The 16,101-nt window shown below is 36.1% G+C and overlaps 2 protein-coding genes across 10 annotated transcripts in view; one reads left to right on the top strand and one right to left on the bottom strand.

The window, feature by feature from the left end:
- The window catches only part of GIGYF2 (GRB10 interacting GYF protein 2), a 130,482-nt gene that overhangs the window by 62,502 nt on the left and 51,879 nt on the right, over positions 1 to 16,101 (bottom strand). For 8 of the 9 annotated variants that reach the window (XM_055586479.1, XM_055586483.1, XM_055586484.1 and 5 more), the window contains 2 exons: positions 12,441 to 12,552; positions 11,360 to 11,400 (listed from right to left, as the gene is read on the bottom strand). The exons of the other annotated variant lie outside the window; for it this stretch is intronic. In XM_055586479.1, the coding sequence (XP_055442454.1) occupies positions 11,360 to 11,400; positions 12,441 to 12,552 (153 nt within the window). The remainder of the gene's footprint in view (positions 1 to 11,359; positions 11,401 to 12,440; positions 12,553 to 16,101) is intronic. 9 annotated transcript variants of the gene reach the window in all.
- Positions 452 to 7,597, top strand: KCNJ13 (potassium inwardly rectifying channel subfamily J member 13). Its single transcript, XM_055586489.1, has 3 exons — positions 452 to 570; positions 5,280 to 5,755; positions 6,959 to 7,597. Exons 2-3 carry the CDS (start codon positions 5,296 to 5,298, stop codon positions 7,579 to 7,581), a joined length of 1,083 nt encoding a protein of 360 aa, XP_055442464.1. The 5' UTR covers positions 452 to 570; positions 5,280 to 5,295; the 3' UTR covers positions 7,582 to 7,597.

The following is a 16,101-nucleotide window of genomic DNA, read 5'->3' as shown; positions in this document are numbered from 1 at the left end:
ATGAAAAGAATACTAATAAAACCAATTCGTTAACTTATACCTTAAAGTCCTTATCCAAGGAAATGTTCCCCAAAGAAACGGAGGAAAAAAAGATTAGTAAAGGAAACATCTCACACTTCAACATGCTATATAAGGAAAGACGGCTGAAAGGAAATCTTGCAGGGAATTTTATCCCTTTGAACTTTTAAATAAACTCTTAAGTAAGATTATGCAAACTTACTAAAGACCGGTCCCGATTAGAGGGAAAAAATGCACCCTTTCTCCAAGTCAGTTCTGGAGGCTTTCTCCAGAGTTGTGTTGAGTAAAGAAAGACCTCCTAACAAACCAGCATTCTTTTCCACATGATCAGAGCTAATTGGCCCCCCTGCAGACCAAGTGACCAATCACATCAGCTTCAGCTTGAAACCAGCCCCCACGACATTATAAACAGAGGAATGTGAACTGTAAACCCAGTCCAAGAAGAGAACCTACAAACTGGACTTGTAGATTAAAATTACCTTATCAAAAAGACAGACTGAAAGTTTCCTCAAGACCTGCCTCTGTACATAGGCTGACCCAGCAAAAGAACTGGTGAGTACCTGCGATATTACTCAATCCTATTTCTTTCCTTAAGGGAAACAAGAGGAAAAAACTGACTGACAAATAGGGGCAGAACTAGATATTGCCAATAGTTTAAAACAAAGACATTACCTATAGGGTTATACATTCCTTATTCTTTTTCCTTAAATTTTAGAAACAGAGTAACAGTCTTATTGAAAGCATTATTGAAAATTTTCTTCTTTTACTAAATGTGTACTAATTCTGCATTATAATATAGAAATGAGAAAAGAGAAATCTTAGAAAAAATTCAGCGGCTTTCAAAAAAAAAACAACATATCTTTTTCTTCTGGACAGGATTAAAGAAATCAAAAATGAGCATTAAAAAAAAAAAGACAAAAAAAAATTTGTTTTTATCTTTTTAACCCATAGGAAAAATAATGAGTATCCTAATTTCTTTTTAAGCATGAAATTACTGCTGAAATTATGTACTTTTACAAATAAGAAATTAAAATATAAAAGAAACTCTGAGCTTATATAACAGAATTAGAACTCACACTGTTTGTCCCAATTATGGGAGGGCAGGAGAGATGGATTAGGACTCTCTCTACAGTCTTGAAAGTGTTTCCACCAGAAGTGAGCAAATATATGGTAATACTTTAATCACGTAACAACTGTAGTTACTTATAACTAACTGTTTAATATGAGCTGCGCTACCGCATTACAACACGACAATAAAAGACATAATTTTGAGTGCTACAACCTAATAAGTAGAATGAGTTCATTATTTTGATGACCAACGAAGCAGCCAAAATATCATTTTTATAAAGTACAATTTTTTTCCATCAAATGATTTATATGTGGGCAAATATTTTTTGGCCCACACAAAGAAATACAAGGAAACCATACCGAGCTTCTATTCTACGTTCTACTGGGACCAGTTTACAAGAATCACATAAATACAGACTAAGACGAAAACATTCAAAAAGCACTTGTGTGCCTGTAGGGATATAAAAATTACCTTGAAATACAATAGCATAATGTCTGTCCATCAAACACTTTTAAATTTGATGGAAAGAAAATCTACATATATTAGGCAACAATAATTTAATGCTTTAAATGTCATACGAGTAGATGTAAAATCATATAGAAAACAATCATACAAGAAACCTGTAAGAGTTGAGGGAAATGGGAGTAAGTTTACAAACATGTAGGACTTTAAAGGGGCATGTTATTTAATTCCCTCTTTTCTTTCTCTCTTTAATGTAAGGAAACCTGGCCAAGGGGATTGGCTGGCTTGCCCAAACTGACACAGCTATGTAACTAACAGAGCCAGAACCCTGTCAGCTACATTTCCCACCCTGTCTTCGTTACGCTAAACCACCCTGACTACACAAGTCCAAAGAACGAAATTATTCAGGGTAATCTGTTAAGTGGGGATCAAAATCTTACTTCTCTCAACTACTCTACTTTCCAACACCATCTAAACAAGATCTAGGATGGTTTTATATATAAAAAGGATAATGCTCCACTGTTTTGATATTAGCCTTCTGTTCACAGGCTTTTCCTTGTATTTATTCAGTTGCAGGAGAAAAAAAAAAAAATTGAAAAAACCTAGAACAAGAGTGCTACAAAATTTGTAAGGAAGAAGTTACAATCCTGAAAAAAGGCCCAAATTAGAACAATTAATTTTATCAGCTGTAGTGTGTATACAAAGGCTATCTCTTCAGGTAATGAATTTTATAACTTAATGAAGCAGGCTGAAATCAAGAAGAATCATGGACCTTTCCCCTCACAAATTACTGTGACACAATAAACAATCAGTGATTCCGTAAGTGGAACAGCACTAGTGTACAGGTCGACAATGGGCATCTGCCAAAATAGGCAGAAAGCAAGAAACAATAAAGGTCAAAGTCACGGACAATGCAAAACCACATAGCGGTTCATCAGCTTGGTGCAGGCAGCCAATTACCATTTATTGCTATATCCTTCAAGTGTCAGAATGTCTTTTCTTTCATAAAATTATGATGAAAGTAGTAATTTTTAAAATTATTTTCTTATCTGGTAAATTACAAATTTGGCAATGTTTTATAAGAACTGTCTTCTGAACATTTTAACTCTACTGTTCTGCAGAATCCAAGACTAGACTGTAATAATTCTGATTTTACTAATCTTCAAACCATGCAAGATGTCTTTCTTAATTGAAAATATATTTCTTGTCTATAAATCACAGGTCTTAGCCTAAGCATTTTTGAAGAATACTCAGTAGGGTTCTTGGACAAACTAGTCAAATGGAACACTGTGTTATTCACAAAGGCTAATAACTAGGTCAACATGTCTATTTTTGAGGCAAAATAGCACTGACTCTGGTCTGGTCTACGGACTGAGCAGAAATTCACTACCACTTACTGCTTTTATGATCTTAGGAAATGTGCTGTGCCTCAGCTTCATTACCTATAAAATGTCATTAGTAATGGTACTTATTGGTATGAAAGTTAAGAAACATTGGGCTTCCCAGGTGACTCAGTGGTAAAGAACCTGCCTGCCAATGCAGGAGATGTAAGAGACACTGGTTCGATCCCTGGGTCAGGAAGATCCCGTGGAGGAGGAAATGGTAACCCATTCCAGTATTTTTGCCTAAAGAATCCCATTGACAGAGGAGCCTGGCGGGCAACAGTCCATGAGATCACCAAGTGTCAGACATGACCAAGCACGCAGGCACGCATAAGAAACAATATTAATACCAATAAAGTGACAAAGAGCCCAAGAAGTTACTCTGTTACTCTGTGAAGCTACTGGCTTCACATGAGTCAATATATGTGAAGTGTTTGGTATGATTCCTGGCACATAATCAACAATCTATATTAGCGAATCCAATTAATCATTACTGACGTAAAAATCACGCATAAAGCTAACAATGATTTAAAATGGACACTTGAGACATTTATGGGGACAGGAAGAACATCTACTAAAGGTGCTAAAAATTAGGCTGTCAAAGACTATCTTGTGAATGCAGTATCAATTATCTTGAGAAGACTTTTATCTCGCCAAACTCTCTAAATTAGGCAGCTTCTTGGAGTTTAAAAAAAAAAAACCCAACTGTAAAGTTAGCCAAACTTGGAAAATAATCCATATGCCCTGTGAAAATGTTGACCCTCAGTGATCTCACCTGAAAAATGGGATATGGATGTCTATCTTGCTGAGATTCCAAAGAATTAGAGACAATGCAGTATGAAATATTTATGAATATTTTGTTATTATAATTTACAAAAGGGAGGAGATCAGGTCTTCTAAAACATCAAAAAAATCTAATAAAATGAGTCATTAAATAGTGTGCCAAGAAAAAAAAATAAACACTAAATAAAACAATAATGACAACTTGTTAGGATAATAAATTATAAGACATTAAGGCCCTAAGATTTTTTAAATTTGTAATATGAAACTGAAATGACCATCTAATCTAAATATAACAGTCAACCCAGTGTTCCATCAGCAACTCAAATCTAAAGAAAATATAAGAGAATGTCTCTAATATCAGCAATAAATATTAAATCAGCCTTGCCTAGCTCCACACGCCTCCAGTTACCTTCTTAAACATCACTGTTATTCAAAAGGGAGGAAGGTGATACACAACACTTCCAAGGGTATCTACTTCTGAAGGAAGAAGCCTCAAAAAAGAGAGTCACATACAAAACCCAAGTACTGGACTGAGGCAGAGAAGAAAGGAGCACCCAAGGGAAACAAAATCGCATCTCCCGTTCTGTTCCTGGCTGCCTCTGCCTAAGTCCTCTGCACCTCTGTGGTATGCAAGGATGGTCACATGGAAAGCACATGTTAGATTTCTATGCACCACACAGAGAAAACAAAAACACAGCTGAAAACTGACTACAGCTAAAAGCTAGTATGTTTTAAAAACTGCCATTTGATGCCTTAATGATTATTGTAGTTCATTGAACTTGAAGCTTTTTCTACTGGTTCATTTATTTCCAAAATTAATATTACCTTGGAATCTCTACCTGGAGTTTCTTATTTTGGGTAGAGAGAAAATTATTTACTATCTAGTCAGAATCTAGAATATTCATAAGGGTGGCAATCCACCAGCCACAGAAGGAAAGCCTCCATGAAAATGGCCACAAAGTAACAAAAACAAATAAAATCTAATTACAAAACTTTAAATAGGCTAATTATAAAGCATACAGTAGAACTACAGATCTCTAAAAGCTTAATCTTACCCTAGCACTAAGTTTGGCTTCAAAACATTTTCAGTCAGCTAAACACTACACTTCTAAACGATTTCTATTTTTAAAAGGAACAGATATTTAACATTCCTTTTCATTATTCAGTTATAAGCTAATAATTATGAAAAGCTATTTACACATAATGTTTAGTCAAATCAATACATACTTGAAGCCTAGACTTGTGCAAGAAAAATAAAAAAGTGTCAAAAAAGATATGAATGGTAACCCCAGCCCTCAGAAATTTTTTAAAATCCCAAACAATACTTTAACAGTCCTTGAAGGAACCAGTAAGAGATACCTCAAGGCAATCCATGATTAGCTATCAAACGAATGACTGAGTAAATGCTCGCTTATGTGAAAACAGAAAGAGCTATCAGACTGGGAAAGCCTGCCTGGTAGTCGAGGAAGCATTTTAAAAAAAAAAATTACAAAACTAAGTCTCAAGATTTAAATAATATTAACTATGAAACAGTTTAGGGTTTACTAATGCACTCTCGATTTCAGAGCATTACAGCCTGAGATGGATGGCAGTCACTGCAAAGTTATTGCTCCTCTCCTGACTCAGAGACACCAGAGGATGGTTACCAAGGATGGTCACAGCACGCTTCAAATGGATGGCGCTCAAACAGGCCTTGCGTATCTTCGAGACGCTTGGGGAATCCTAATGGACATGCGCTGGCGCTGGATGATGCTGGTTTTCTCCGCCTCTTTTGTTATCCACTGGCTTGTCTTTGCAGTGCTCTGGTATGTTCTAGCTGAGATGAATGGTGACCTGGGACTAGATCATGACGCCCCACCTGAAAACCACACTATCTGCGTCAAGTACATCACCAGTTTCACAGCAGCATTCTCCTTCTCCCTGGAGACACAGCTCACAATTGGTTACGGCACCATGTTCCCCAGTGGTGACTGTCCAAGTGCAATCGCCCTCCTTGCCATACAAATGCTGCTAGGCCTCATGCTAGAGGCTTTTATCACAGGTAATTGTTTTTGTTCTTTAAAAAAGCATAGGAATGTTTTGGAATGGGTCTAGTCAGTTATAAGCGATCATATTCCAGAATAATTTATTTGCATTATTGACAAGTAATGCCTGAGACTAGAAAAGAGTCTTGGGTCAAACAAAAGGACAAATTTTTTAAAATTTGACTCTATATTTAAATTTTAAATTTATATTTAAATTTTAACAAAAAAGGGATCATTATGACAGTAGCCAGAAACATATGAATAAAAAAATCTAAAAGGAATTTTTCAAAGGAGCTAAGTATTTTCTTGAGTAAGTGAATAAATGTGTTCAATGCATATTATGACACTCATTTTACCTAACAGAGGAATTTGATTTTTTTTGTTGTTAACCTTTACTGGGCTAGCATTTTCTCCTGAATTCATCTTTTCAACCTTTACTCAATACTAGTGAGCCCAGAGCACCACAGTCAGCACTGCATGATAAAGAACAAGAACACACACATCCTCAGCAAGAAGAAAGAACACATATATATATTTGGCTTCCTTTTTATGTATTTTACTTTAATGCATTTAAAGCACAATTTTGATAAGAGGTCCATAGAGTTCACCAGCCTGCCAACATCTGAGGCACAGCAGTAGTTAAGAAACCCTGATCTAGAGTTGGAGGGGGGGTGGTGGTGGGGAGGAGGATGCACTTGAAGCATACACTCAAATCACCTGAGAGCCAGAGCCTTTTTAAAAGAAAAAAGGCTTCGTATAAATTTCAAAGTTAAAAGTTCTTCAATGGACCACTTGTTCTACTGGTCCCTTCCCTACCCCAAATCATTCTACTTATGAATCTAATCTCTATTTCAACTTGAAGTAATCTGATGGCAACTAAATTGCATTTATTTTCTGTTACCTTTTTTTTTAAAGCAGGGGTAGGAATATAGGCAATGACCACTCTCTGACCTCGTAACAAACTTAAAGTTTTACATTTCTACATGACAAATGAATTTTCCTTATCCATTTTGAAACCAGTTTTAAAATAAGAATTTATGTACTGTTTTGAAAAACACTTCAGGCTAATGAGAAATTATCAGTAAGTTGAATGCCTAAATTATTTGGCAGGCACGACACTAAGAAATGTATAACAATTTGCTAGATCCTTGTCATTCAGAAAAGGTAACAACATTTCTAGTGTTCGTTCTAAAAAAAAAATTCAATGGTTTCTAATTTAGGTGCCTTTGTGGCGAAGATTGCCCGGCCAAAAAATCGAGCTTTCTCAATTCGCTTTACTGACTTAGCAGTAGTAGCTCACATAGATGGCAAACCTAATCTCATTTTCCAAGTGGCCAACACTCGACCTAGCCCTCTAACCAATGTTCGGGTCTCAGCTGTGCTCTATCAGGAACGAGAGAACGGCAAACTCGACCAGACCAGTGTGGACTTTCACCTTGATGGCATCAGTTCTGAGGAGTGTCCATTCTTTATCTTTCCACTCACCTACTACCACTCTATTATACCATCAAGTCCTCTGGCTACTCTGCTCCAGCATGAAAATCCTCCCCACTTTGAATTAGTTGTGTTCCTTTCAGCAATGCAGGAAGGCACTGGAGAAACGTGCCAGAGGAGGACATCCTACCTGCCCTCCGAGATCATGTTGCATCACTGTTTTGCATCTCTGTTGGCCCGAGGCTCCAAAGGTGAATATCAAATCAAGATGGAGAATTTTGACAAGACTATTCCTGAATTTCAAACTCCTCTGGTCTCCAAGAGCCCAAACAGGACTGACCTGGATATCCACATCAACGGACAAAGCATTGACAATTTTCAGATCTCTGAAACAGGACTGATAGAGTAAGAAGTATCTATTTTAGCACCCTATTTTCTAATGTATTAAATACACTCAGCCAGTTATGCAGCTATTTTTCCTTCATCGTATCTCATGTTCTTTTTCCAATGCTGATTACATCTTTCTGATTACATCATGGTGATCAAGCCTCCACCTGTTAAAAAAATGGCTGAGCTAACAATACATGTTGTGGAAATATAACATTATACAAAGTTTCTCTCTGTGGTTATCTGCTGAAATCAATGAACGTGAAGGTAACAGATTATGTATAACAACAGAAATGCTGCTGGTGAGTTTGTATGAATGTGGTATGATGCCCGTAATAAAGGTGAAAGGGACACACTTCACACAGCTGAACTCTAGGTAAATCAGTCATAAATTTTTCATTTTCATCTGCCAGTTGGAGCAACTGTCTAGTTTCAAACCTAGCTCCCTGGGTAGAATGATGATTTCATAATATTTAGTGAAAATCCTTTTAAAACTGCTACTTTTTTCAAGACAACAAAGATCATTCCTTTGGTTCTTTATAAAACCAAACTGGGGTAAATATTACCCCCTTAATTTTTAACAGCTAAGAACAAATATTCACAAGAAAACAGCAAAAAATAGATTTAACCATAACTGTAAAATCATTTGGGCATGACACTCAAACACACTCACATATTCATATATTTGTGGCAGAAAGTGATCAGAGCAAGTAAAATAAGCACTAGCCTGATGGAAACTGCAGGGTGGTATTAGGCAAAGAGATGCAAAATTTTATCTACTTTAAAGCTATTGTGCACATTAATCAAATAGTGATTTAAAAATTACAACTATTCACCTGAATGACTTCCGACCAAAGTAAAAACTTTACCTTTCTACTTAGGATCCATTCAGTGGTATAAAAACCTCATAGACGCAAACATATTTATATTTTTGTAGATATAAAGGTTTACATATAATTTAATTCAGGGAAAAAACCTCCGCTAGAAAAAGCAAAAAATAATTAGGCAATGAAGCATTTTCAAACCCAAATTCCTGTTTCAAACTTCAAATAGTTTTTTCTATAAACACAAAATGAGTGTTTATTCACCAGTAGGAGGTTGGACTAGATGAACTCTATTATTTCTTTCCAAATCTAATACTCCATGAAAATTATGCTTTCTCTGCTATTTTAATTTTACATGTACGAGGATGAACCCTTTCCCTTACCTCTGGTTTAACTTAAGACTATCTTTGTATACCTGTCATTTCCATTAAAAAAAAAAAAAAAAAAATCAAACGGTCCCCAACCAAAACAAGACCCAAAAATGTCACCCTATCAGATTTCAAACAGATTTGTTACTGCTCTTCTGAAATCTCCCTTATCCAGTCCTATGCAGGCAAAGGGAAAGATGAACCCTCCCCACTGGTGATGACCCACACAGGAATCATTTCTTGAAATAAATTCTAGACAGTAAAGGCAAGTAGATGTGAAAAGCAGGGCACAGCAGCAAGTCACATTTTCCTATTCTTTGACCGAAAGGAGAAAAAAATAAAGAACTCTGAAGTGGTCTAAGACTGATAATAGCAAAGTATATCAAGGACACAGAAACTTAATTATTGAGAACTTCTGCAGTTTAAAAACCTTAGGCATTCTTAAATACTAGCTAGAACAACAGATTATTTTCCAACTCAAGACTGCTGTAATATAGATAAAGACAGCAGAAATTCTTATTTCTATAATAAAGTAACAAAACTCACCTAACCTGTGAAAATAAAGTAGCATTAAAGATTTACATGGTATGTTTTCTCCTAAGAGCCTCACATCACTTACGCAGGTCACACACAGAGGATGCCCAAAGTGGCATAACTAGGAAGTGGACAGGCCTGTCTGGGCTCTCAGTCTCAATACAGATGCAGGACCTTCTCCATTCAAGCCAAAGGAATCTCCTACCGTACTACTTATACATAAACTTTGCATCTGAAAATCAGATATGACTTTCCCTAGACACATACGCACTACCCCCCCCAAAAAACTCTGTTGGTATACTAATGCTATGTAATAACAGACAGCTAAAAAATGCAATCAAATACTTTTGTCTAGGAGATTGAAAGCTTCTGGAAAATGATTCTTTCACTTCAAAGAATCACAGCTTCTGTGTTACGGGGATTAAGTTTTCTACAAAGGCCCCATTATCCTTTCAGGTGAATGGAGTGCAAACTGAAAGAGGGAGAATTTACTAGAAAGTGGGACCAGCAGCTCTAACTCTTGGCTCTATTGCTCACTTACCTGGGCCACCTGGGAAATTAGTGCCAGTATCTCAGATACATGATCCAGGAGACCACAATGTCTCGGATACATGATCCAGGAGACCACAATGGAATGATGTTAAAAATGCTTGTGGAAACCAATACAGACAGCTTAACAGTCCCAATAAACTGAAGACAAGCAGATACCAAAAACCATAAAGCCCACTTTTATATATGTGTGTTGTTGCTGTGTTAGTTGCTCAGTTGCGTCCTACTCTTTTGACCCCATGGACTGTAGCCCACCAGGCTCCTCTGTCAATGGAATTCTCAAGGCAAGAATAGTGGAGTGGGTAAGCCATTTCCTTCAACAGGGGATATTCCCGACCCAGGGATCAAACTTGGGTATCCTGCATTGCAGGTGGATTCTTTACTATCTGAGCCACCAAGGAAGCACCTTATTTAAGTACAAGCCCTTATTACCAACTGCCAGCAGCAACCTAACAGCCAAAATTGCTATGCCTGCTTCAAAGAATTTCAAAATGCACTGAGCTGAACCTTTCTGTACCACTTAGATTTTACTTTAATGATCTTTTAATTCCATCCTCACAGAATCATTACTGTAAGATGACTCCTAATGAACAGAAATTATAATTTGAGTAGTACAGGGCTTTTTCTGACTCTACATTCTCCTGTGGGTATTCACAAAGGTCATACACAATTCTTACCCACATGTTTCTAATTCCACCCATTTCTCCACATATAAGAAGCAAATACATGATAAGAACAGTCTCTAATTTTAAAAAGAACAACTCATTCTGGAACTTTCAGTATTTAAATTATCTAATTTGCCGTCAAAGGGTATCTCACAATCGATCAGTATGTCAGTGTGTCTCAACAAACCAGCCAAGCACTGCCATTCTGCTACACTGCAAGACACAGCAGGAGCGGCTTTTTTTAAATTTACAACATTTTCAACACAAGTGGATTACTTATAAAAGTTCAGAATCATTAGCATAGTTTAATAAGCCAAAGTGAACATCGTATTAAAAAGCATTCAATAAAAGCCACTATAAAATATTTTTATAGATCTAATGTGAAAATTGCCCTTTAAGAAAGACCATCATTTATCAAAAAGACCAGATGAATAAATGACTAAAGTAAAAACTGTCACAGTTTTAGCCTTTGCTCTCAGATACAAAAGCAAACCTTCTAGCATTTTATCTATTTCTTCTCAGCTGTAAGAGGCACTGGAAAAGGAGTAAATAGGCTGCTTCCTAACTTGAAATTTCAGTTCATAAGGTAGCCTTAATAAAGAATAAGTCTTGCAGAGAACACACAGACTTAAAAAGTTAAACCAAGTAAATCCTAATGGTTGTATTTATTATCCTTGGTTTCATGCAATACAGCCCTCAAATAACCATGGAACTCTAAATGCAAGCAATGTTACAACCCCATCTACTGGAGAGAGGCAAGTAACTGAGTCAATTTTTAATTAAGGTATCCTTTGTGAGCCTTGTTAAGAACTAATGCCATGGAAATCCACATAAAAATACTTCAAAACAGCAAGTCTTACCTACATCTTTTCGTCCTGGTTTGTCAAAACGTCTGTCACCCCTAGAAAAGGTAAAATGAAGTTTCAAAAAAAAAACATGAGAGTAATACAAAGATTTCCCATCCATGACACCCACTTTCCTATCTTTAACAGCATTTCCTTTTCAAATTATAAAACAAATATATGGTTTTTGCCTAACATTTGGAAAACACAGAAAAGCACAAATATGAAAGCAAAAATATCCAGTGTCTCACCTACCAAAAGCTAGCTTCCATAGACCCAGAAACTTTTTTTATTAGGTACATTTTTAATTAAATTCATGTTTTACTTTAGGTATCTGATGTACAGAGCTTTATATACTGCTTTCAGAATGTGTTTTTACACATGATTAAATATTCTCAAACTCTTCCTAACTTTTATGGACAAGGCTTCCTTGGTGACTCAGAGGTGAAGAATCCACCTGCCAATGCAGGAGACTCGGGTTTGATCCCTGGGTTGGGAAGATCCCCGGAGGAGAAAATGGCAACCCATTCTGGTATTTTTGCCTGGGAACTCCCATGGACAAAAAAGCCTGGTTGGGCTATAGTTCATTAGGTCAGGAAAGAGTCAGACATGACTTAGAGACCAATTAACAACTGTGTGAATATGCCATTTTATAAGAAATCACATTAAAATTAAGTTGTTTGGCTTATTTCCCATTGTTCTATATTATAAATATTATCACATAGACATATTTGTGTATTATCTGTGCAACTGCCTTTGCTCATCTTGAAAGACTTCATATAAAGTCACAAGCAATACAGAGAAGATGCTTTGATTAACAGCAACAAACAATAAAATGAAAATGCTTCTCACTGAGTACTAATCAAATAGCACATTTAATTAACTATTAAATATCCATGCAGGGACAAAAATATTAATGTATTTATCTAGAAAATAAGGATCATTTAAACACGTCTAACATAACTCTTATTTCATTAGTAGCATTTTTTGGAAAGTGAAACTTTGTAACTGTACAGAGAGCCTTCTCCTCTGCAGAAAGCAGAGAAAAAATGCTTTTACACCAAGAATCTTTATCCCAAGATGTGACTCCTCCAGTTACCTTTCCTCCCAGCTCTGTGACCTGTGCATTTCCCTGCCGCCTCCTCGGACAAACACCCCCTCTACTTCATCAAAGCTTCTTTGGTAGAAACCACATTCGCCTCTGCCTCTGCCTGAAAACAACAATACAGAGAAAATGATGGTCAGATGTCAACATCTGGCACAAGCTGAACACCAAACATTCATCTCTGAAGTGCTGTCTATATACAAAGCAGGATATCTACATTTAATATTTAGCAAGGCCCACTGAATCTTTACCTGTGAGACCAATAACAGTAATGACAGCAGTGAAGTAGCCAGACCAGAGGAGGATATTAAAAAAAAAAAAACAAAACTGTGTAAGAGTACCAGTTCCAGTCCTGAACAAGAAACTGTATCAACATCAAGCTCCTTAACAGAAAAGTCAATAGTGAAATTCTAAGATCAGTAAACCATTATGACAAATCAAACCCTCTATTGGATTATTTTCAAAAAAATGGAAAATGTGAGGAGTTTGAGAAGAGAGCAGACAAAGTACAAAAACCAGGCATAAATGTTCCTTTCTTGAACTCCAGAGCAAGGATAATTTAATAGGGCCAACTAAACTATCAATTTTGTGAACTAACTTCTTCAAGAATATTCCACACCAACCAAAGGCACTCTTTCCCATTTGCACAAATCTTGGAGAAAACTATCAGGCAGCACTAAATTCAAACCATAGAGCCGGTACGAAAGTGTGCATATCGGGATTTACAGAAGCTCCAGTGGCTCAAATGTACACTGGCCTTTACTGAAGGCCATCTGATTACATTTATCAGATCTGACTCAACATTCTAATTAAAATTTATCCTAATAGAAAGACTTGCACAAATATGCAAATATATATATATATATATATGGAGATTTTTGTTGCAAATTTTTGAAAAACAGAAACATAAATCAGTAAAGGACTGGCTAAGCAAATTTTGATAAACCAGTTCAGTAGAATACCAGGAAGCCACAAAAGATAAGATACTATTAAAAGGAATCTACATTATTCTGTATGACTAAATGACTGTATGACTATTCTGAATGACTAAAGCACGCCAAAGAGCAATACATAAAAAAAATTTACAATGCATATAAATGATATGACTGCATAGTTAGGATCAAGAAGGATATAAACCCAAATGCTGCATCTGGGGGCAGAAGGCAATATGCACTTTCAGCTTTATATTTTCTGTGTGCTGTGAGGATTTCCCAACTAACGTACGCCATTTGTATCCAACACAAAAGTTGAAAACTGGGGGGAAGGGGGTAAAAATTGTGCCTAGGTATGTATTTATACCTAGATAAAATCTTAGCCATTATCCCCAACTCACTTCTCCAACAGTAAAAAACCACCCAAGGAAAAATGATGAATCTTGAATAAAAGAATGAATGCATTCCAAAGCTAAATACAACTGAGTTAAATAACTGTTTCAAATATCCATACAGTATTTTTACTTTCTAGCATCACTTATCAAATACTGACTCAGAATACAATTATACTTCTATAGGATCTTATGATGGAATACAAGAATAATGCATAGTTTTATGTATGTAATCATAGAACAATGATATCTTCTTTAGTCTAAGTATCAATATCTTCATCTGTAAAATGGAAGTAAGGACTAGAGTTGAACTATAATAATCCTAAAGTTACCTTCCAGTTGTATCAACTTAACTTCAATTTAATGTACAGTTTTGTACCTCTATCCTTAGGAAATATAGATGTATTATTTAAGATCTATCTTAAAACAGTCTAATACAAACTGTTAAATAACACTGTGGTGATATTTACAAAGATATTTTTAGGGAGAAAGAAAAAAGTCCCCTGTCCTTTTAGAGAACAATTTTCTCAAGAAAACCATTAAGCACATAGCACCCTGAAAAAGTATTTTATTCTGGAAACATGTGAATATGAAAAACAGTGTTCAAAATTTGCCAGAAAAATAAGCAAACCACAAAATATTTCCTGCCAGTTATGACTAGCATTGGCACGGGTCCTCCTTATGAGCACAAAGCTTTATAAGTGGGCACAAAAAAGCAATGTGATTCTAGAGCTTTCCAGCTTGTAAAACGTAAGGAACACTCTTCAAAGTGCAAGGCCCATAATCATCTATAAAAGTAGTTCCCATATGAGGAGAAGCAAGTAAATGTAACATGGAGAATCTTTCATAAAGTTAAATTTAAATGACTGTCCTAATCTCTGAGATTTCACCCTCTTCTTTGGGGGGATTACAATATACCTCCTTTAATAATGAGGAAGACAGTGGCTGACAATTGTATAGATACTCTTTATTTTTAAATATCTTCACCAGATAAAATAAAAAGATGACAAATTCATGTTGTTTCCCTGTTCATTTAAATGTTACTGCTTCATGATATTCTGAAGTATGAAAGTCAGTTGATTTTCACAACAAACTTCTCTCAAGTTGCCAGGGCAATCATATGATGTCAGGTCTGCTCGTGCCAAAAAAAAAAAAAAAAAAAAAGCTACACTAATCACTATTTATTTAACCAACAGGTTAAAATTAAGCAGTAACTGAAGAAAACAAAACCACAGATTAAAGGTCTCATGAAACCAATAAGAATCACAGTTAGGATAATGGTGTCAGAAGTATTTCTCACTAAGTCACTTCATTCATTTAACTAGCTTCATGTCATCCATTCATATCAATGTTAATTAAGTCACTGCTTTTATTACAGTATTTATCTTTCATACAAGTCCCATTTAAATTCTGAATGTAAGAGTTCTATCCTATGTGCTAACAATATACACTTCAAACCAGAAGGCAGGAAGAAATTAATCAACGCTTCATCAGTTTCTAGACCTGGAATTTTTTTTAACACCTATTTAGAGACTGGTGGTCACTTGAGGAACAAAAAACAGCTGCTGTGGGCCACACTTCTTAATTAATAAGACCTCTCACCGTCATGCCCTGAAAAGCAATAGAGGAAAAGCTCCCCAAGGGCAACCTCTTCTCAGTGCGAGCCCATTGCAGAAAAACCCAGGCAACGTCCAAGGAGCACGCCACAGTCACCCTCAAAACACCATCATCACTCCACCAAGAAGCACAGATCTCAGAAGATTTCTGGACCAACAGAACCTAACTGCATTTGAGAATCTAAATGGCCTGTGGATCTTCTGAAACACACATGCTTAAATCTCACCACCCAGTCTATTCTGCTGCAGATATTATTTCCTGTTGAGTTTTATAGATGATTCTAACAACTCCCCAGGTTAAAAACCACCATTCTAGAGACTGACAAATTCAGAAGGAAAACACATGGACATCCTAGCAACAGCACTTGATCTACAAGTAGAGTTTCAGTTAACCTCTTCATTATTCAGAACAGTTGCCTTCCCACATTCTCAATGAAACCCCTTCACAGGAATGCACAATTTAATACAGTCTCTATAAAGAGTGGGTATAAATCACTCTATTCATAAAGCTTAACTTTAAGAAAAAAGAATTTAGATACGCCACATTCATGATCACGCCACCCTGGATGGTGCAATGTGTGGAGGCAATGGTTGAAGACATCCAGTTCTTCCAAAAGCACCTTTTAAAACTGCAAGGTATGTTGAGACTTCTGCTATGATTTAGCCAACTTAGAAGTAAAAGCTCAAATAAATATTTATATTACAAATATTAAGA

Source organism: Bubalus kerabau, chromosome 6 (assembly GCF_029407905.1).
Source record: "Bubalus kerabau isolate K-KA32 ecotype Philippines breed swamp buffalo chromosome 6, PCC_UOA_SB_1v2, whole genome shotgun sequence".
In the NCBI taxonomy this organism is placed as follows: domain Eukaryota; kingdom Metazoa; phylum Chordata; class Mammalia; order Artiodactyla; family Bovidae; genus Bubalus; species Bubalus kerabau.
The sequence above is the reverse complement of the archived record's forward strand: the minus strand, read 5'-3'. Positions and strand labels throughout refer to the sequence as shown.